At 40.2% G+C, this 23,294-nt stretch overlaps 1 protein-coding gene across 4 annotated transcripts in view; it reads right to left on the bottom strand.

The window, feature by feature from the left end:
* Positions 1–23,294, bottom strand: part of ppp3ccb (protein phosphatase 3, catalytic subunit, gamma isozyme, b) — a 45,079-nt gene that overhangs the window by 5,338 nt on the left and 16,447 nt on the right. For 2 of the 4 annotated variants that reach the window (XM_046860556.1, XM_046860557.1), the window contains exons 3-13: positions 22,841–22,965; positions 16,463–16,574; positions 14,466–14,611; positions 13,777–13,916; positions 12,661–12,738; positions 12,475–12,569; positions 11,828–11,953; positions 10,276–10,353; positions 5,524–5,608; positions 4,550–4,647; positions 1,152–1,178 (exon numbers count right to left, since the gene is read on the bottom strand). In XM_046860556.1, the coding sequence (XP_046716512.1) occupies positions 1,152–1,178; positions 4,550–4,647; positions 5,524–5,608; positions 10,276–10,353; positions 11,828–11,953; positions 12,475–12,569; positions 12,661–12,738; positions 13,777–13,916; positions 14,466–14,611; positions 16,463–16,574; positions 22,841–22,965 (1,110 nt within the window). The remainder of the gene's footprint in view (positions 1–1,151; positions 1,179–4,549; positions 4,648–5,523; positions 5,609–10,275; positions 10,354–11,827; positions 11,954–12,474; positions 12,570–12,660; positions 12,739–13,776; positions 13,917–14,465; positions 14,612–16,462; positions 16,575–22,840; positions 22,966–23,294) is intronic. The other 2 variants (XM_046860558.1, XM_046860559.1) reach the window with 2 other exon arrangements.

The following is a 23,294-nucleotide window of genomic DNA, read 5'->3' as shown; positions in this document are numbered from 1 at the left end:
AGCTGTGCTGACAGCTGCCTGACCTCTCACGCTTTGCCTGGCTAACTAGTTAGGGTACCGCCTCCTACGCGATGCTAGCCCCGCCCATTTGACGCAGACGACAAACGGCGGCGGCCGTCAACGAGCCATTAACCTCGTTTAGGAACCGATTTCCAAGATCCTTTTCATAATGCACTGCAAAGTGGACATCACATGGGGTTAACCCTGACAACACACCGAGGGGGTGGGGTTTTATATGACTGGAAATGATCTTATTTTCTTTACACGTCTCCAGTTTACACACACACACACACACACACACACACATACACACATACACACATACACACATACACACATACACACACACACAGCAACCTCAGCTAATATAGGTTTCTATTGGGAACCAGTTCTGAAGTGTCTGAAATTAGTGTGAAAAAAGTTTTTTCTATGCAAATGCTTTGTAAAAACAAATTATCCGTCACATGTACAACACAGTGAACTTTTTTCTTCACATATCCCAGCGATGTTAGGAAGCATCCGGAGCTTGGCGATACTGGGGCTTAAACCCCCAACCCTCTGATCAGTAACCCAGAGCCCTAACCCAACATTACCCCAACATACCCCATCTTGTCAAGAAGCCGTGGTCAGAGCACAGGGTCAGGTATAATACAGTGCCCCCCGGGAGCACAGAGGGTTAAGGGCCTTGCCCAGGAGTGGCAGCATGGCGATACTTGGACTTAAACCTTCGACCTTCCAAACAGTAACCCAGAGCTTTAACCACTGAGCTAGCACTTCCCCTAACATTTGTGCCCCCGGACCCTACATATATCCACATATGGTCTTCCTCAAACTGTTGTACAGAATTTTATAGTATAGAATGGCTTTCTACTGGAATGAAGCAAACAGATGAAAAAGAAGAAGAGAAAATGAAGTACAGGCAGAAGAAACCCAAGTGCATTTGCATGTGTGTGTGTGTGAGTGTGTGATAAGAAGAAAAAAAAAAAAAAAAAGGCTGTAAGAAATTCAAAAACAAACAGGACAGGAAATAGACTTTTCACACAGAGGAGACACGCTTCAGTGGTACAGGGACGGGGTGTGACAGACAAAAAAGACATACACACACACAACGCACAAGACGGAACACACAAACACACAGACGCGTTGCGTACCTCGGGCCTCGGCTGCTTCTACGGTGGCTGTAAGCGTGAGTAGCAGTGGCATGCCCAAAATGAACGGAGAGAGAGTGAGTCACGTTATCAATGCAAAAACAACAATCAGAGAAATCAGACAAGCAAATGAAAAACAAAACAAACCCCCATATCCATCATTCATTTCATCTCAGAAAAAAAAAATCATCACAGCACCATCAGTTTGTGTTTTTGATGAAATGAAGCCATTATCAAATATTAAATACATTAAAACTTTTGCAGGATATGTGGAATTCTCCGTTCTGATTGGACGGATGATGCTGATTTACTGTAATGTACACGTTCAAATTTTATAGTTGCTATAGCAACAACTTAGATGTTTATTTTGCATTAATGGAAGGAGTCTCCAACGTCAGTTTTCTTCCACAGGAAAGGAATCTGTAGGGCGATGGCTGATTATAGCTGCTAGAGCATAAGTGATAACAGGAACTAACTTGAGAACTAACTTGTTTTCTTAACCATTTTTTTGTAAAAATCCAACAACAAATACAAAGTGACAAGAAAATTGAATTCATTATTAATTGATTGATTATTATTGAATAAAAATGGTAATTTTTGGCAAATTGTGTCGAATTGGAGGATAAACTTCAGGAGATCTTATGGTCGAAAGTCAAACCACCCGACCCAATACTTATTATTTTTTTTCAATTTAAATACCCCTATCTCAATGTATTGAGGTATAAAAGTTTGTGTTTTTGGTGTTTCAAAGCCGTTTTAGCTTGTGTCTCCTTCTTGTTTATCGGCATTGGCTCCGCCCCCCACTCACAAACCGGCGCTCGTCTACGCGCCTGCTGCCACACACACCGACCAGGCATGACATTATGCACTTCACCAGTCACAACGCTGATTATCTCTTCATCATGGCCCATGTTAGTGGGTGGGATTTATTAGCCAGCGAGTGAACATTTTGTCCTCAATGTTGATGTGTTAGAAGCGGGAAAAATGGGCAAGTGTAAGGATTTGAGCGAGTTTGACAAATTGTGATGGCTAGATGTCTGGGTCTGAGCATCTCCAAAACTGCAGCTCTGGGCTGTTCCTGGTCTGTGGAGGTCAGTATCTATCAAAAGTGCTCCAAGGAAGGAACAGTGGTGAACCGGTGACAGGGTCGTGGGCGGCCGAGGCTCACTGATGCACGTGGGGAGCGAAGGCTGGAGCATGTGTTTTGATCCAATTAGCTCCTGTATCTCAAACTGCTAAAGAACTTTATGCTGTTATTGCTCGACAGGTCACAACTGTTTTGGCAGCAAAAGGGGGACCAACACAATATTAGGCAGGTGGTAATAATGTTATGTCTGATCGGTATACAAATATGTAAAGTTTATACAATACATTAGTCAATTGCTCTGTTTTGCTAAAATGATTTACTGTAGTTTGTTAAAATGTAATTTGTCACCATTCTTTAAAGACTACTGGGTAGACTAGGCCACGTCTAGACGATATTTTCGAGATACAGTGGTGTCATTATAACGCAGTGTTGGATAGAGGGTCAAAAGGAATAAAAAAAATAAATAAAATAATAAAAAAATAATAATAATTGGTAGTGGTTATTAACGATCAGGAGCATTCAGCGCAAGACTGAGACAATGGCCATCGTGCTCATTTCGCCAAAAACAAACCTGATCGCTTTCGTTGGAGCCATGAAACTCCATTACAAGCATTCGTATTAGATTAATCAGGTGTGAACAAGGAATTAATAACACAGAGGGAGATCTAAAGATTAGATTAGCATGCTAGTAGGAGCCGCACTAGATTAGCATGAAGCGAGTATCAAAGTGCATCATCAGAAACTTCTGGAACACAGATTCCTCGATATCCCTCTTTAGTTGATCTGAAGCTACAGCTGGGAACTCGTTTTGTACGTTTATCAGGTTTATTAAAGTCGTACTCGTAGATCTGACGGATTACAGCTTGGAATGTTTTGGATCGGTAGAATAAACTCCATCTACGTTTTGCAGTACGCCGACGTAGAGCCCGGCTCTTGGTGGTGCACTGCGGCTGTTCGGATCGAGCGCCATCGTTCTCTCGCTAAACTGGGTCAAGCCGTATCAGAGTCACAAACCACGCGAGTGTGTCTCTGCAGGATCCTGTGTTTGTGTGTGTGTGTGTGTGTGTGAGATAGAAACCCACCTTACTGTGATTCTCTAAATTACTATAACATGTGTGTGTGTCTGTGTGTGATTTTAAAAAGCATTGAAAGTTCTCAAAAAAGCAAGAGGGGGAAAAAAAAAAAGAAAAGGGGAGAGCGTAAGAGTTTTATAGAAGAAAGATGAGAGAGATGAGAGTGAGATGAAGGTTTATATATACAGAGAAAAAGCCAGAGGCATGACAGGTGTTTATATACACTCCAATCCCAATCCAATCGTTATCATCACAGGGGCTTTTCTTTTTTTTTTCTTCAAATAAATGATATCACTTAAACTAAACGAAAGCCAAAAACATCTTTCTTCATCAGGTTTTCTTTCCAGAATCTGAGTTAACTTTAATGATTGCATAGAGATGTTTAACACACTGGTGATCCCTGTTTTGGGTTAGACTTTCTGTACTGTGGGTCAAAACCAAAAACCTCCATCAGCAACCTACTTCTGCCTACATACAGTATATTAACAAAAGTATTTGGACACCTGAGCTTTCCAGCGGTTCTCCCCCAAACTTTTACCACGAAGGCACACAATGGTTTTAAACGTCTATAATACAAAGACCCTTGACCCTCAGTCAAAATTGTGACTTCAATACGATGCCTAAAATTAAATATCACGCTACCAAAACCAAATAGATACATAGATATAATATAGTTCCATTAATTAATAAAACTTTTTAATTAATGTAACTATTTCACACTCATTTTAATTATTTTTGAGGGCATAAGAAAAACACTGGTATAATATTTGCTATAAAATCAACACTAACTACTTCGTTTTTTTTTACTTTACACCGATCGTCCTGTTTAAAAGTTTGCACACCCCTACCACATAATATATCATGTTGCCTTCTCAAGCATCATTAAATGTCTGTAATTTATATAATAGTTATGTTCCGAGTCCCTCGAACGTTCGAAGATGATCTTTCAAGAAGAGTGGTGGTGATTATAACAGGAAGTGGGGACTGAATGTGGAATGGGACGTGAAAAAAAAAGAAAAAAAAAAAAAAGCATAATCTTCTGGTCAGGTGTCCAAAAACTTCTGATCTGATTTATAGCCTGTCGTGCATATAAACATTCTTAAAACAGTCAGAAAAAAGAAACAGGAGGAGGATGAGGAAGAGAAGATGAGAATGAAAGCAAGATTAAATAAGAAAAAGGCTAAAAAAGAAAGCAAAAATGTGTGTGTGTCTGCCGATATGAGTGTGTGTGTATCTCTTACCGCTCTGCAGCGTCTGCCTGCCCCCAGAAAGCACCCCGAGAGGCAGTGTCCCAGTGGGGGTTAAACCCTTCAGCTGCAACACACTCTCATTCTCCTCCCTGAGTCATACACACACACACACACACACACACACACACACACACACACACGCGCGCACGTTAGCACTACAACAAAATTATTAATGCTTTTAAACAAACATGCTTCGTTGTAAGTGTGGGACAAAGTGTATGTTGAGCAAGACATGAATCCTAAAGAAAGCGAGTGTGTGTGTGACAGAAAGAAAAGATACAGGATTACTGTATTGTGTATGGGTTGGTTGTTTTGTGTGACAGTATTGCTATAGAATGAGTGCGCATGTGTGTGTGAGAGATATTCAGAATTCCAATACAGTGTATAGGTTGTGTTTCGTGTGATAGTATTTCTATAGTTAGTTATTTAGTGTGTGTGTGTGTGTGTGAGAGAGAGAGAGAGAGAGAGAGAGAGAGAGAGAGAGAGAGAGAGAGAGAGAGAGTGTCAGGATTCCTATACTGTGTATGGTTTGTGTTTGATGCAACAGTATTCCTATAGTGTGCGAGTGTGTGGGTTAGGATTCCAATACAGTGTATGGGTTGTGTGTTTTGTGCGATAGTATTCCTATAGTGTGTGTGTGTGAGAGAGAGAGAGAGAGAGAGAGAGCGAGAGAGGGAGACAGAGAAAGAAAAGCGACAGATAATCAGGATTTCTATATTGTGTATGGTTTGCGTGTTTTATGCGACAATATTCTTACTCTGTGTGTGTGTGTGTGTGTGTGTGTGTGTGTGTGTGTGTGTGTGTGAGTGAGAGAGAAAATTCTCATACTGTGTACGAATTGCGTGTTTCATGTGACAATATCCCTAGAGTGTATGCTGTGACAGGATAAAGAGTGTGTTGTGTTTGACTGTATTCCTGTAGTGTGTGAGATAGAAAAATAATCCAGATTCCTAAAGTGTGTTCACCTAAGTACAGAGAAAACTCGGGCCATTTTGCCGATGGCACGGATCTTATTCCTGATCACCTCCTTACGACCAGCTGGAGTGCCACCTGACACACACACACACACACACACACACACACACACACACACACACACACACACACAGAGAGAGAGAGACAGAAAGCCAGAAATGTGTTAGTTCCATCCAGCAACCAATCCATAACACAATACTGTACAAATGACAAACAGAAAATTGACCTATTAAACAATTCTGTCAAAATTATACACATTAATATGAACCTGGGACCTGATTTACAGCCAGAAACAGCGATAATTATTATGAATAAAACTACGACTCGCATGACTGCGTAATCAGTTATACAAAACCACCATGAATCGGATTTGAGATTTCGACTTTGCTCTGGCTCCTAGTCGATCTGTTAGACGTTACAGTGTGATAATTGCGTCCAAACCGCACGGGACAGAAGCCTCCAACTGTCCAACACTGGACACTGAAACGAGACCAGTGCTTGAGGCATTGTGCACAATCCAGCCTGCTGCATTCGGTCACCTCAGACTCCAAGCTGATGTTCATTACAACAAAACGCATTTGTAGAGGTGGAGCCATTCAGCGGTTCTGCAGATTAATCGGCAACGTTAGTTGATTACTAGAACTTCCTGTCCACTGTCATTTAGAGAGCGGCCTCTAGAGGCAGATCACTGACACTACGTGCGTTTTGTTTTTACACGCAAGACTGTGCGCTGCATGGAGAGCGCTATATTATATTCGTTATCTTTTTAATTCTATACTTATATTTATTAATGAGTAAATTCATATTTATTTCATGATTCAGTAGTGTTTTTCTTTTTGCAATAAAGATCAGTACTATTTCAAATGGACTGCTAGGTTTGTCTTTTATCCAGTATCCAACCTAGCTCCAGTTATTTAAATATCAGAGTCATCGTTTGTTGCGTTTTCCATCAAAACCATTGTCCATGTGCCAAACAAGAAGCTTAATCAGAGCCCGAACGAGCCATCGGAGAGCTCTTTCTCTCTCTCCCCGAAGGGATCAATAATCCCCATTTCGAAACCTTACAGAGGAAATGTGTCAGGCCAGGATATAATTACGCACCACTGAAAAAGAAGGCCAAATCAAATCAAACGTATCAGGCGCAGTAAGTGGGCCACCAAACTCCTACACCAGAGTTTCATACGCTTCGGGATTGTAGAACTGTACTTCAGGAGCGCTGAATTAAGGACAGGATACATTTAAGGGTTTAAAAAAAAGAAGAAAAAAAAAAGATTGTTGTATAATTCGCGCTTCCGCTTTGTGCAATACACTGCCAGATATTTAAAAGATCGGTTAGAATCCAGCATAGTAGGGCAGCTGTTTGTGAGGACTCAGTAGTTGGACAGAATCTTGCTGGAAGTGTTGAGAGTCATGACGGCTGAAGGGTTTAGTGTGTGGGACTGCTGGTTGGATGGATGTCGAGACTGAACCGACCGATGCCGTGCATCCTGGGAATGCAGAGATCGCTTTATTTTTGCACATGCGACATGTAAGACACTAAACTGAGGCGCAGAGGTCCAAAGGAAACGGAAACGTAAAGATCGTAACATAACGTTTTTCGGAAATTTTGAGATTAAATAAAATAGAAAATTATATTCGAAATGTGATGCTGGAATGGACAGTCGGTGTCACCTCGATGAGGACGGGCTCCCTTCAGAGTCTGGTTCCTCTCAAGGTTTCTTACTCATACCACCTCAGGCCATGTCCACACTAACATGGTTTTGCTTGAAAGCGCATATTTTTTCCCCATTTTGGCCTTCCGTCCACACAGTTGATGGAAATGTAGTTTTTTTTTTTAACGCTCTCCAAAGCGAATAAATTCGCAAACTACATTTTTGCGCTGTGTCGCAGTGTGGACTACAGGTCGACTGATTAAATCGGTTTAGCTGGAACTACCTGCAATACGCTCGGATGATTTGTTTTGTGTGACAATTAAATGTATTCATGGGCAGTGAGAGAAACTGAAACCAACAGCAAACACATAAGAGGTGGGATTTTCAGCAAGATTTCAAAACGGGCGTTTAGCATGAATTTAACGGGATCCGAGCGAACCATCAAAGCCGTACAACGGAGTCGCCGTGCACCTCATACTAATCATTACCTACCAACAACTAATCATTAGGGTACTGTTTTGCAGATATTTCTGTCACAACCAATTAATATCAGTCCAATTAGACCAACGACAGATTTCTGAGGACTCCTAAGATGCTTAGAACTAAATGCAAAAATAAATTAATTTATTAATAATTAATTTCGTTTAGCATTTGGATGGCGGTGTTGAATTTTTGCAGACAAATTTACCCACTAGGGTTGAACCCTCTCCATCTGAATAATCCTGACCTCAGTCATTTTTGCCCTCCGATTATTAAATTTTTGGCAGTCACAGATGCGAAGGATGTTCTGGAAGATTCTTGAAAAAAACGAGAATATGTAATATGTATAATAAATAAATAAATGCTACATGCTGCTTAAATCGACCATGTCATCTGAAACTGGTTAAATAAAGTTTGGATTAGCACATTCCAGAACATTGCAGCTGTAGGGTTTCTATATATAAAGCTATTCTTCGCAACCGTGAACGTGTGACGCAAAACAGGCGCGATCCTGGGACTTTTATTTTAATTTCACAAGCGCCTAAATATTAATTTTGAATAAAATACGTCAAAACTATTCACTGTTACAATAACCTCCACTCTTCTGGGAAGGTGTTCCAGTAGATTGTATATTGTGAAGCTTTGTGACATTTCATTCAGCCGTAAGGGTGATAGTAAAATCGGGTACTGATGTAGTTGAGGTGAGGCGACCTGGGATGCAGTCAGCCATTCAATTCATGTCAAAAGCGTTTGGAAAGGGATGAGATCAGAGCTTTATATCAGGCCATTCAAGATATTCAATTTCCAAGCATATCTTCATGGAGCTGGCTTTGTGCACAGGTGCATGGTCATGCTGGAACGGGTTCCAGTGTCTCCCAGGTCAAGTGAAGGAACTAGACGTTCTATACAATAGTGTGTTGTGCTTACAGTCTGGTGCAGAAGCACATACGGCTGGAAAAGTCAGGAGTTTCAATACTTTTATCTGTCTAAAGTGGTTTTGACGACCAGAGCCAAGACTTAAAAAGAAAGTCAGTTATTCAAAAGAAAAAACAAAACAAAAATCCCCTGAAGCTCTTGAGCACACTTGAGCTGCTCATGTACTTCCTCAACCTGTATGGGACCCTTTTAAACAGATGCAGAGATAGCGAGAGAGGACAGAGAGTTCAGTGTGAGCTTAGACACGCTGCTCCAAATAGCTTTAAGTGGGTTACTCCGTTTCTCTCGCTCGCATCCAGACACGCATCTGCAAAAGCGATGGAGCTCGGCAGACCCGATGCTCTCGCTGTAAATAGGGGTGACGTCGAAAAGGGGGCATTTAAGTGCACTGTGACCCCAGACCACTTGAGCCATTTTATTTGCGAGATATGTTTTCGGGTTACGGTCTATGAGAAAAGTCAATCGTTGGTGCTGATTGGGGCTACGGAAATAATAAACAGGAGGATCACTTTCACCATAACGTTAAAAGTGCACCATTGCATATGCATATTGCATTCACTTGAACTAGGAGACCCAAACCTGTGCACTATGCACTAAACAATACCCCAGCTTCATGAAGATGGTGGAAGAGGTTGGAGTGGAAGATCTCCTGCTTCAGAGCTTTGACTTCAACCCTATTAGGATGAATGTGTCCCAAATCTCCACAAGCACACTCAAAAATCTAGAGGAGCATCTTCTCAGAAGAATGGAGCTAATTATAATTATTTCTAAAGTATAAGTTCATTAGCATCTTAATTGAATTTTATATATACAATTATATATCATCAAATCATAATTATATATACATTCATATATGCACACACACACGTGTGTGTGTGTGTGTGTGTGTGTGTGTGTGTGTGTGTGCGTGCATACTTTATTTACATATATATACCAAGATCCATCTTATTTTTTCTGCACGGTTTTAAGATCGGTATTGGTCACAGTTATATGCATTATGCATTGTGTGCATTAGATAAAAGGAATAAAAATATGAGAAGATAAAAGGAAATAACCAAAAATATAAAAAATCTGATAATGATAAAGTGATATTTAAAAAAAAAAAGTGCAAATAAGGTTAGACGGGCAAAGGGAAGGTACAAAACATAACGAAGTAAAACAAACCAAAAAACAGTAACAGTGCCGACGACTATTTTAAGGTGTATGCAAAATGACTTGAACTTTGTATTGCACCATTTCATCTTATTGCATTTTGCCTTTTATTTTGTGTCAATTATTTAAAAGTGACATCAATTGGCTCAATATCTTTGAATGTGTTAAACATAAGTAATGGGGAGGGGTTGTCATGAAAATAAATAAATAGATAGTAAATCAGAGACTTGCAATAGCATGAAAAAAGCTCTTAGGTGTGAAAGGTGCAGAGCTGAATCTGTCAGCAAAGTGCAATTATTTCGCATTCATACGCACTCAAGGTTAGCTAACTCATTTCTAACCGTTGCCATGGAAACATTTCTGAGGATGCCATGCTCATACATACTAATGAAGCTTTACACAATGCCTATATATATATATATATATATATATATATATATATATATATATATATATATATATATATATTACACATGTAGAGAGTGGAGGAAAGAGAAAGAGAGAGGTGGGGGGAGGGGTTACCTTCACAGGTGTCGTCTCCTTCTGACATCAGCTCGTCGTCAGAGCAAATGTTCAGCACGTTCACCAGCATCTCAGTCACTGCAACACACACGGCGATGGAAACAAACCAAAAGAAAAAACACATATCAGCCTCCCACACACAGACTGTTCCCCAGCACAACCTTCTCCTAAGCTGTATCTGAACCCAGATGTTTAGATGACATCTTTACAAGAGCGCCGGCCAAAAGTGCGGTTCTGGCGATGCACCGTTATTAATGCCAAACACTCCTCCTTTACCCTTATCAACACACCGGCTCAGATGGACGGGAACCTTGACAGAAGAAGAAAAAGCCTTTACTGAGTCACCCGAAAGCCTTTTAACGAACATTTGCGCAGACATGAAGCAAAAATAATGACCACCTGCACAGAGCTGAGTAATGGAACTCTAATGGAGTTACGCAAGAGTCTGGTTAAATGAATATATATTGCATAGAAGACCGAAGCCCTTTTGAATACACAGTTCGGATCAATCAGAAAAAAAAAGAACTTAATGCTTTACAACAGCAGCTCTAGCTATAACTAATGTAATACTTTATTGTTACTAAAGAAACCCCTGTAACCTGTACGTCGTGCTGTGGCTTTTAATATTACGCTTTCATTTATAGGGGTATCTGGAAGTGACTTAAGTTCTCTTATTTATATAACTAAGCAGGTGAGGGTTTGCTAAAGGGCCCAGCAATCGCATGCTGGTGCTGGAGATTTGAGCTTAAAACCTTCTGATCAGAAGCCCAACATCTCAACCACTAAGCTACATTTTCCCCACAACAATTTTTTTTTAACTACCTTTTTGTAAAAAATAATATTACATTTTTATTAACTTCAAGGAAGTAAACGGATAAGCTGGTGAAGAGAAAACCTCACACCGCATCACACGTCCTCGTCTTTTGATTCTGTGGAATTGTGTGTAGTACGATTTCTACACCTCGGAACGGTTTGATTTCACCTGCTTTTATTATTTGTTTATGTCTTTGCTTGCTCAAAACATACACCGGGTTGGGGCACAAAAATAAATACAATCATCATGCTGACGCCAGTTCCTTTTTTGGGGAAAAATAATAAAAAAATTCATCATATATATATATATATATATATATATATATATATATATATATATATATATATATATATATATATATATATAAAGACTCATTCACACCTCCAGCCATCATGTATGGAGACTGTGGGACCTTTTCTGTCTTAAATTATATTGTGAAGGGTGCTGATATCGTATCTAACAATAATTTTTGAAGTTTGAAAAGGGAAAAAAAAAACATTTAATCTCTACATAAACTGAGATGATGAGAAATTGGTAAATAAATGATATATAATACAAAATATATAATCGAGGCACACTTCCCCTTAACAAAAGTTATATTCAAATCAATTATTTACCCCTATAAATGTTAAAAACTTTATGATTTTTGTAAACCGTCTGATTGATGTATGAGCGACAACGACTTCCCTTCCTCATGTGCATGCTTTTTTTGCCTTTAAATCCGTTTAACCCAGTTACCTTTCTCTCCGACAAAAGGCAAAGACCACGTGAAGACGTCCATGAAGTTGGGCAGCCAGTATGGATGAGGAGAGCAGTTAAACTGACGGATATTCATGACATTATTCTCATATTTCAACACAGCAGCTGGAAGGAGAGAAAGAGATAATGAACACAAAAAATCTTAACCTAAATAAAAATACATTTTCTTGGTTTCTATGGTTACATTAAAAACAATATGGACAAAAGTATTGGGACACCTGCCTTTTCCAGCCATATGTGGTTTAGATTTGGAAGCACAATTGTGTGGAAAATGTTTGGATGCAGTAGCATTAAATTTCCCCTTCACTTGAACTAGGAAACCCAAACCTGCTGGGGTTGAAGTGGAAGATCTTGAGTGGCCTGCTATAGAGCTTAAACCTTAATGAACACTTTAGGGATTAATTTGAACACTGACTGCACCCCAGGCCTCCTCACCTCACCTACATCAGTACCTCCACAAAGCACACTACAAAATCTAATGAAACATCTTCCCAGAAGAGTGGGGGCTCCAATAAGAGCAAATGGGGACTAAATGAGGAATGTGATGTTCAAAATGCATGGTCAGGGTGTCCACAAACTTTTGTCCATACAGTGCATTATAAAGTACTAAAAGTCAGACCACTCACCTTTATTATTATAAACATCTAAATAGTTTGGTGCTGAGAAGATTGTGATTAATGATGGGAAACCCGTCGTCTGGCTTTTTCTGTACATTCGGTACCTAGTCGGGGGGACAAAAATTCATCCGGGACACTTAAACACGATAATGACTGCACACTTCAAACAGTATACGTTCGATCGCTCGCACTCACCCTGCGTCCTGAGCCTCGTGTGCTCGGATTATCGACAGCAAGTTATTGTTCATCAGGAAATCGCACACAGCAGGATAACTGAGGAGAGAAATCCACAATGACTCCTGCTTCTGCACAAAGGCTGCACGCCTGCTACAATAACTGGACCCTTCTGACAAAGTAGCATCTTTTATTTTATAAAGTGCCTTTAAAAGTTACACCTCAAAGCATAAAAGAAGAAATAATGTATTTATTTATTAACATATATTTTTTAAATAAACAAATATTATTAGTAATAAAATAAGCAAATGAATAAACTAAATTTAATAAATAAATCACACGAAAGCTATTCTGGAAACGCTTTGAAGTTTGAAGAGCAGATTTAAAAACAAAGATTCTGTGTAATTATAATGGAGAGAAAACGCCACAGTTTTGGTGCATTGGAGAAAAAAAAAGCCTGATCCCCCATACCCCATAAACGTGTAGGAGGAACAACTAAAAGACCAGAATCTGAGGAGCGGAGATCATGCCTTGGAGTGTAGACAGTTAAACGTTGTGCCAAATTATGAAGTGAGAAATAAGAAGCGACTCAGTGCATTAGATCGGGTTAAATAGCTTCTTGTAGCTGAAACATATTAATCACTGCAGCAATTATCCAAAGCAAGGCCAATCCTCGTCAGATTTCTTAAAAATGAAGGTGATATTTCTGATTAGTCTGACTATTTTTGACGATTTCTCAGTCTTCATCATTTACCACCATCTATATATCTGCAGAGCCTCAGCCTCCAGAGCAGATGAACGTGTGCTTTACAGCTTTATGTTTATTCAGCTCCTGTGCTTGCTCTCATCACTGCCTGCCTGATCTCAATGACTGAAATAATCCCATCACCACTATTCGTGCCATACTTCATTAACATACGTGCACAGCTAACACAGAGTTAACACATAACTAACACATTACAGTGGCTATGACAAGCTCTAATGTGCCACATGTATCGGCGTCTCTGTCTCACACAGGCACTCGGTACACACAGAAAAGATTCACCACATGAGGGGATGATATCACTCCTATATATATATGGCGCCCTCTGATCAAACAATCAAACCGAGCATCAACTGGCTGTGTGTGTGTGTTACCTGTAGAAGTAAGAGCAGCCTCTCACACTATTGTGACAGAAGTGCTCCTGTGTTTTTTCACTGCCGTAATCCTCACCAGGATCTGACCAGAGCAGGTCGCACATCGGCCCGAAAGCTGGCGGCTCCTTAAACCGATCTAACTGCATTGCAAACACACACACACCTCATTACAATGAACAGATGATTTTGTATACAGACAAACACACACACACACACACACACACACACACACACACACACACACACACACACACACACACACACACACAGGTTGCCACTTACACACTGTAGATATGAATGGAAGTGGAATTACTTCCCAATAAACAAATAAAATGTTTTGACTGTGTTCTGATATCAACTTGTTAATGTGTTAAAATCATTTTGGGGGGGGGGGGGTTAAAAAACAAAAACAAAAAAAATCTATAAATAATTCAAGAGATATATTTGGTGGATTTTATTAGAACTTATGAAACAATGGTGGCTTTAACACCTATATATGTGTGTGTGTGTGTGTGTGTGTCACTCATGGTATGACATCTGTCCTTTTCCATGCAATTAAACATTTATTAAGAAAATGAAGTGAATGATGATTAATAATATAAAACTTTCATTTGTGTTCGTTTTGAAATGTGTGGACAAAGTAATATTTTATTTTAGGCTATATTTTGTGCACGCACACGCACACACACCTTACGAATGTCGTCCAGGCAGCTGACTTCGGGTGACAGGCCCCCGTGCACACACAGGAACTGCTGATTCAACAGTGCGGCCAGGGGCAAACAGTCGAACGCATCCATACACGCATCATACACACGCTCTGAATACTTTATCTTGCCTGGGATTGGAGGAGAAAACACACACACACACACACACACACACACACACACACACACACACACATGAAGGAGAATGTCTGTTTGACATATCGCAGCAGGGCCCCGAGTGTGAAGGCCTGCCAACTTTCCAGTGTCGAAACATGCCTTGTTAGGTGATGTTGTACTGGACACGGACGCTAATTAGGAGGAAACACAGCACTGATTAAATCTCTCACACACACACACACACACACACAGCTCAGTAGTTTAGATATACGATGCAGTAACAGCAGCAGTAGAGGACAAGTAACAGTTTGTTTCAAGGCTGATCTTTATCATGAGAGTGTGAGCCACTCCTGGATGTTTGCGAGCACACACACACACACACACACACACACACACACACACACACACACACACACACACACACACACACACACTTCACCGCCCACACATAACAAGGACATGTCTGCTACCTTGAAAGCATCATTATTCAGCTCTAATGCCCTCAGTGTCTCTCTTTTTCTCTCGCACACACCCACACACACAGAGAGCGGAGATTCTGCGTTACGGTTTCTCACCAGTATTCTGAACTGTGTTATTTATTAGTGAACACTATGATGACATGATGCTCAGGTTGAATTATGGGTTCTACCTTTGAAATGTGATGATTTTTATTATTACAGTACTGAACAATGACTGAATCAACACACACAGCACCGAATCAACACGTGATGCGGATCCACGCTCGTCCATCGCTAATCAAAAACATGTGATAACGTACGCGAGACTGTAGAGAGAAACGATACGCCGGCGAAACGGATGCTTTTTCGGCTCATCACGGCTGCACCGAGTGGCTGTCTGAGTTGCTTTCGAGTCGACAGGAAGTCTACAATCATCAACCAGGTGTTCGAAAAATGCTGCTGTAGTGAATATTCCCAAGAGCACAGTTGCATCCAAACATCTCAGATGGAAGAAGTGTGGAACAACTAGGACTCGTCAGAGAGGTGGTCGCCCGGTCAAACTTGGCAATCGAGGAGAAGGGCCTAAGAGGTGACCAAGAACCCGATAGTCACTCAGATCCTGTGTGGAGTTCCAGGAGGACAACCATCACTTCAGCCTTCCACCGATCTGGGCTTTATGGCAGACAGAAGCATCTCCGCAGTGCAAAACCCATGGAAGCCTGCTTGGAGTTTGCTAACAGGCACCTGAAGGACTCTCAGCCTGTGCGGAACAAGATTCTCTACTCTGATAAAACCAGGAATGAATAGTTTGGCCTCGAATCTAAACGTTATGCCTGAAGGAAATCAGGCACGGCTCATCACCTGCCCAAACCCGTCCCAAACGTGAAGCCTGATTACAAGTCGCTCTGAACAACACAATAGACATAAATGTGTACATTTCCTCATTACTAGTGCGAGAGTGCGGGGCAGCAGAGCATTTCTTAAAGAACGGACGTGTCTCCGACATTCGACCGTATAAACCGTCTGCGCATTTTTTTCAACTAATCCAGAGAATTCAAAAAGCAACACACCACCCCCTCCCCCCAGCACATTTCCTAATGAAAATCAGGAAAAAATACAAGAAAAAAAATATAAATAATCACAGGAGGGAAAAAAAAGAAGTGCCACTCGTTTATCTGCGGCGCTTTGCTTCTCATTTGCATAACTGTGTCACGATGCTGCCTGGCCACACCCACTTCTCTTCACTGATGCATCGTGGCGCTCTGATACACCAACACGTACTGATTATGTACGACTTCTGGCTGCTTTTTCAAACTGTGTTGCCGTTTCTCTTTCTCTCCTTAACACACACACACACACGCACACGCACGCACGCACGCACATGCGCGCACACACGCACGTACTTACACTCTTGTTTGAAGGTAAAGTATTCTGTGAGGTGCCGGCACTCGTGGTTTCCTCGTAGCAGGAAGAGTGTGGTGGGGTGGTTGATCTTTAGGGCCCACAGATACAGCACACACTGCAAAACACACACACACACACACACACACACACACACACACACACTCACAGTGAGATTGAATAGCATGAACAATAGAGAAGAAAATAGCCACACAGGCAGGCGATTCTAAATCACAGTGCAGTATGGTGGGTTCTGAGAAACGACCATGTGCATTAGGTTTCCGTCGTCTGCTCCAGTCGGCCAATCAGCATCCTATAACCATCATCAGTATCATCAAACCCGGGCGATCGTTCCCTGGTGTGACTCACAACCACAATCTAATGCGCTTTTTCTGCTGATAGATCTCAGAGATTTATAGACTGCCATCATGCATCAGTTGGATCAGCGAGGAAACTTTATTTGTTTATGTATGTATTAATTTGCTGATATGATTTACAAAAGAACTCGTATTTAACAATCCTCCATTATTTATTGCTATTTACTAACTCCATTATATTATTTATTATCTCGCAATTGCATATACATTTGTATTTAATTTATTAATATTCTTGCAATAATTCTTATATTTATTTTTTTAAATACTTTGGTATCTATACTTTTTTTGCATTATTTACTAATATTTGCTTTTTTATACCTATAAAAAAATTGGAATAATTTGATATCTTGTAATTGTTTTAAGGAATTCTTTTATATTATTTATTTATATTTATTAATATTCTTGCAGTAGTTCGTTTATATTTTTTACTTGATATTTTTTTCTAATGCATGTCATAGATGTCCAAGTTCATAGATGTTTTCAAAGAACTTGTTCATGCCTATTAGACACATGAAAAACAAACAAACTAAAAACAACAACTAAATATCAGGTTCCCATTACTTCTGTTTCTTTGCACCGAGTCAGTTGTTTTCAAATGACAATGTTTAAAGTAAATATGGGGTTTTAAATGACGTAAATCGACAAAGGTTTAAACTTTTTTTGGAACTGTTTCCAGAGGGACGTTTTTAATTGCCAGATGTGTGCTTCATGAAGGATTTTGGTGCTTGGTTTGAGACTTGCTGCATCAGTAAAAAAAAAAAAAAAAAAAAAAAGAAATTGTATTTAGTGATTACAATTTTTTAAAATTTTTTTAATATAAATGGTTAAGAAGAAATGCACGCTGCATTAATCGCGCATCAATAAAATCAGTGCCCTTATTCACTGTGCAAAAACAGACCAAAAGGGGGAGAAAAAAATAATAATTGCTCTTATTACTGAAAACATACATTTATATAATCGGGTATCTACCACATGGAGAGAGCGAACGCAAGGGGAAAAAAAGAGCAAGCAAAATAAATAAATGAGAAAAAAAACAAAAAAGCAAAAACGTAACAATATCATTAAAAAAAAACAAATATCTAAAATTAAATATAAAATAATGTAAATACAAAATTCGAATTTTTTAATTAAAATTAACAAATGATTAGACAATAAATAAAAAAATATAAAAAACCAAGTGTAAATATCAGTATGCAAGTAATAAAACCGAAAGGAATTATAAATATATAGTGTTTAATCGTTTATATAATATAAAAATAAAGGTAAAAACCTCCACACTGAACTGAAACGAGACAGAGTTTTGGTTCTGTTTAGATCTGCAGTGTTGTGTAATGAACAGCTGTTGTGTATGATATAAGAGAAGGAATATGGCGTAAGCAGCAGCAGAGGTAGCTCTGCAGGGCATTTACAGCACTGTACGGTGTTAGAAAAGAGCACAGGTGGTGAAATGTGTTCTGTATGCAGCACACACATGCCCACTGTTGTTCTCTTTCCCTACGTTTTTATCTGCACTGGAAGCATGTGGCTGCTAATGAATACCGCACACGTCACCATGCTGTCCTCCTGACTATCTGCATAATAACGTGGAATTACAGGAATGATGGGAAATTCGTCCGGAGCAGAAGCTCTGAACTGCCCGGGTTCTGGAGGCAGATTTGAGAGAAAAAGGTAGAAGAGCTGAAGGGTTTCAGTGCAGTCACATCCCCTGTGCAGAGGAATGGAGTGTGATTCAGCAAGAGTCTGGAGGGAAGGAGGGAGGGAGGGAGGAGTTTGCTGCCTGACACAAAGGAGGTGAGAAGCACTGCAGTAAAGAACCTGACTAGGATTTTAAAAAAGACGGCAGGGACGAGAGGAAAGTCAAAAAAGTCATACACCCTGACTACAACACTGTTCAGGGCTCCTCCACATTTTTCTTTTCCAGACGCAAATCTGCAGACTTTTTTTAAGACCATATTTGATGAAATAACGGTTTTACATTCCAATTCCTATAACATTAGTCGTACAGTTGGGGGCGCTGTACTGTTACGGCAACTGCTGCCTCACCACATAACCAATCACAGCTGTGCAGAACCAGTCCAGTCCTAAATTTGTGCAGAACCAGTCCAGTCCTAAATTTGTGCAGATCCAGTCTAGTTCTAGATTTGTGCAGATCCAGTCTAGTTCTAGAGAGTCTGCTCCAAACTCAGTGGAAAAACACCTTTTGGCCGTGTCCACACTGATTCGTTTTCGTTGTAAAATTTGCGAGACGCTGTTTACAGTCAACGTAGCTTATTGAAACCACCCAAAGTGGATACATTTTTATAAAAACCCCTTTTTCAAGTGGCAGTGAGGACTTTGACATCGGAGAAAAAGAGGCATTTTTAGTCGCTGACACGACGCTGTAAAGAGCGGAAATGATTGAGCGTGTTACGATTTGCACGTGCGCAGTACAGAAACTTAAACGTTTTCAGACGTTTCAGTGTGGACAAGCGACTACTGGGAAACGACTGAACGCAGAGCGGTTTTGGATGAAGACGATGCTGGATTAAGTGTAGACGCCTGTAGTGGGAAAAAAAATATTGTAAAAATTTTTTTTTTTTACCAAATAGGACAATAGTATAGAAAATATTTTTCAATACTCAGTGTTTTTTTTCCTCCCAGACTAATCCAGACCTAAAAATCACTCTAATCAAATTCCATGCTTTTTCATACGTCTCTAAAATGCGTAGGATCCCTGGATGTATAATGGACAAGAGTGTGAGAAGACTAACACAATCTCACTAAACTCCTACCTGACTTTCCAGCTCTAATCGCCTGATCAGGCAAACGATACGATCCAGCTGTAACCGCCTGCAGGCCTAGACTCGCTCTAATCGCCTCATGGAAACACACCGCGATGCTCTTAGCGTTGTCAGGGGGGAAAAAAACTGAGGCTTCTGCTCATAGCAAACACACTCCTACACACTCTGTAACTTTATGCAAATTGAAGAGCGTTGTTCTTCTGACAAGGGCTTCAAGGTGCTGATGTCCATCAAACAGTGCTGTATCTTGATGAATTAACAACCCTGCTGTTGGTTTCTATAGCAACACTCAATCGCTCAGGTTCTAATCTCTGTAGGTTGAAAAGCACAGCTATGAAACAGTCCAGTCTCAGGTTGCAAAGTGCTGAAACATTTCTGGTAAAAAAATTTCCATTGGAACTTTATTTTATGGAAACTTTCCAGGAATTTATGGGAATTAATTAGATGTTTGGGGAAATGTATATAAAATGCATCATATACAAACAAAAATAAACATTTAGTTTGGTCATAAGCTGACATGCATGTAAACTAATACAGATTTATAAAATGCCATTTTTGAATTTAATTGTATAAAAAAAAGTAGAACAATTACAGATATTTCTTAATATATATTTCACAAATATACTGTTTTTTATTTTTAATCGAATAAATGCAGGCTTGATGAGCATAAGAGACTTCTTTCAAGTGTTAAACCTAAGTTTATGTAATATTTATGTAATTTATGTGAAAACTGCATTAAAGATGGTCCTGATAGATTTATCATTTTTGTTCATTCTTGTTTATTCCCATGGAAAGTTTTCAGTCTTGAAAATTCCCAGAATTTTGCAACCCTAGTCCTACCTAAGCCCCCCCTCAAAAAAAAAAAACAAAAAAAACACCACACACACACACCTGCAAAACTTGACCTTTCAATCTAAGCGTAGAGGCTGCTATGTGACTGGACAGGAAGAACCGCAAACGTGTCAGTGCTCGACCAAAATGACGTCCTCTGCTCACTCACGACACTGTTTTCCACAAACCCGTACACCACAAGACTTATGGTGATTTTTGCCACAATCAATAAAAGTGAAAGATAAAAAATATCATTCTGGTGGCTGGTGAGGTTTTTCCTGTCACTAAGGCCTGTCACCATGGTAACCGGGTTACGTGGCAATTCGTCACTGTAACCAAATGGGGTCAGAGCCGAGATTTCATCATTTGAACGAGGGAGTCGTTTTTTTCAGGTAGGTTTAGAGTAAGAGATAAAACATTTTTTATATTAAACATTAAAACTGGGGTGTTTAAGAGTAGCAGGTTGGGGGTTTGGTGGAGCTTCTGAAGTCCAGTCCTTTGTGAATGTCTAATGTCCAGAAAGAGGCAAAGCACCAGGAGTAGCCTTTGTTCTAACACACACACACACACACACACACACACACGAGTTTATCTATCCATCTCTGTCTGTCTATCTCCGTCTATCTATCTATCTCAGTCTGTCTTTCTCTCTCTCTCAGTCTCTATTTGTCTATCCATCTCCGTCTGTCACTTTGTCTCTCTCTCTCCGTCTGTCTGTCTCTCTCTATCTATCTACCGATCTCTGTCTGTCTACCTATCGCCGTGTGTCCATCCATCCATTCATCCACTGGAACTGTCATAATTTGGACAATGGAGAGAATATTTTTGATGTATGATTTATGTGAGATTAAAAAAATATTAAACATTAAAACCGTGGTGTTTAAGAGGAGCAGGTCGGCGGGTGGGGGTGGGGGATGCCTATGATTGAAGTCCTTTGTGAATGTCTGATGTCCAGAAAGAGTGGCCTTTGTTCTAACACACACACACACACACACACACACACACACACACACACACACACACACACACACACACACACACACACACACACACACACACAGTGTTTGATGGTGCTGAGCAGCAGTGTGTCCATCCGCTCACCTTTCAACTGTGACATTTCCTTGCACCCCAGCATGCACTGCACCATGGTGGGGTCTCTAAGGTCAAGAGCACACTCCCAAAAAACACACACGTGGATTTTGACGCTCCTCGCTGTTCAAACAGACGCTGTTCACATTAGTGATCTTGCGAGCGCTGTAGCACTAACACGAGTGTCACGAGTGTGTCAGAAAGTCTGAATATGAGAAACGGCAGAAACTCACACATCTACCTAAATATAGTGAACGTGTTTCCTCTTGGGTGGTGTGTGTGAAGAGATGATGTGATAAAAGGGGGTGTACTATGGTGATGTTCATCTGGCGCTCGTTTGATGTAATCGTGCTCCTTTCTGGAATATGTGATGATACTTCAGCTGACTGGATGAATCCCCTCGTTACAGTGGATCATCTCCATGCAGTTTTTTGAGGATGCTGATTTCATTCTGTATCGAATTTTGTATGTACAAAATGAAGAATCTCTCTGATCACTGGTCAGTCTATCAGTTATCTTTCTGTCTGGTATGATGTTTAGACTCTAACAATTGTCTACGATCGTCCTGATGGTCGGTCTGTCTATCAAATGTCTACCTCTCCCTCCCCTCCCTGATATGATGGTTGGTCTGTATCAATTGTCTGTCTGTCTATCTATCAATCAATTGTCTGTCTGTCTGATATAATGATTAGACGGCATCAATTGTCTGTCTGTCTGTATGATGGTCGGACTGTATCAATTGTCTACCTCCCTCAATGGTATGATGGTTGGATTGTATAAATTATCTATCTGTCTGTCTGTCTGTCGTCCTCATTGTCTGTCTGCGTGTCTTTCTGCACAGTGAATTGGGACAGAGATCTCACAGTCCCTCCCTCACTCCCCAATCAGGGGGGGTTGCATTCTAGAGACTATTTTATTAGAGGAACACGAGTGCAGTATGGACTGACTCATCAAAACAGCTGCAATTATTTTCCTCAGAGGAACCAAACTCTAACATGAGATGATCTGCTCAAACCTATTTATTTATTTATTTTTAATTATATATATATATATATATATATATATATATATATATATATATATATATATATATATATATATATATATGGCTGCATAATGGAGTCCATAACACAAGAACAAGTAGAAAAAGCTGATTTTGTGACACTGGTTTCGTCACAGTAGCGGCCTTGCTAAACTCCAACTGTAATGCACCTCAGAAATGTTACACACTTCCTGTTGTGTTACTGGGGGCTTCTTTTCTAAGAAGGCCAGCAGACAGGAAATTAGCGAGAAATACTAATACTCACCTCTATGCTGAAGTAACCTCGATCCACGTAGTCCCCCAGGAATAAGTAGCGCGTGTTGTTAGGGGAGCCGCCCACCTCGAACAGCTTCATCAGGTCGAAGAACTGGCCGTGAACATCTCCACACACTGAGGGCAGAAACATCAGAGAGGACAAGAAGACGTAAAAACATGTTGCTTTGAGATCAGTGATCAAGAAACGTTCTGCTTCCTGTCATGTGTGCAGCGTATTAGAACGTTCGTATAAATGTGCACAAAACGAATTCATGCAGAAAACCTACATGTGGGGCAAAAGTATTGGGACACCCGACTTTTCCAACCGGATGTGGTTCTTCTTTAAAATGTTGAAGGCACACAATTGTCATTGGATGCAGTTGCATGATATTCTCCTCTCACTTGAACCAATTTCAGCTTCATGAAAATATAAATTGTACATGGGTTGGAGTGGAGGATCTCCT

Source organism: Silurus meridionalis, chromosome 11 (genome assembly GCF_014805685.1).
Source record: "Silurus meridionalis isolate SWU-2019-XX chromosome 11, ASM1480568v1, whole genome shotgun sequence".
Lineage (NCBI taxonomy): Eukaryota > Metazoa > Chordata > Actinopteri > Siluriformes > Siluridae > Silurus > Silurus meridionalis.
This window is presented reverse-complemented; position numbering and strand designations above follow the sequence as displayed.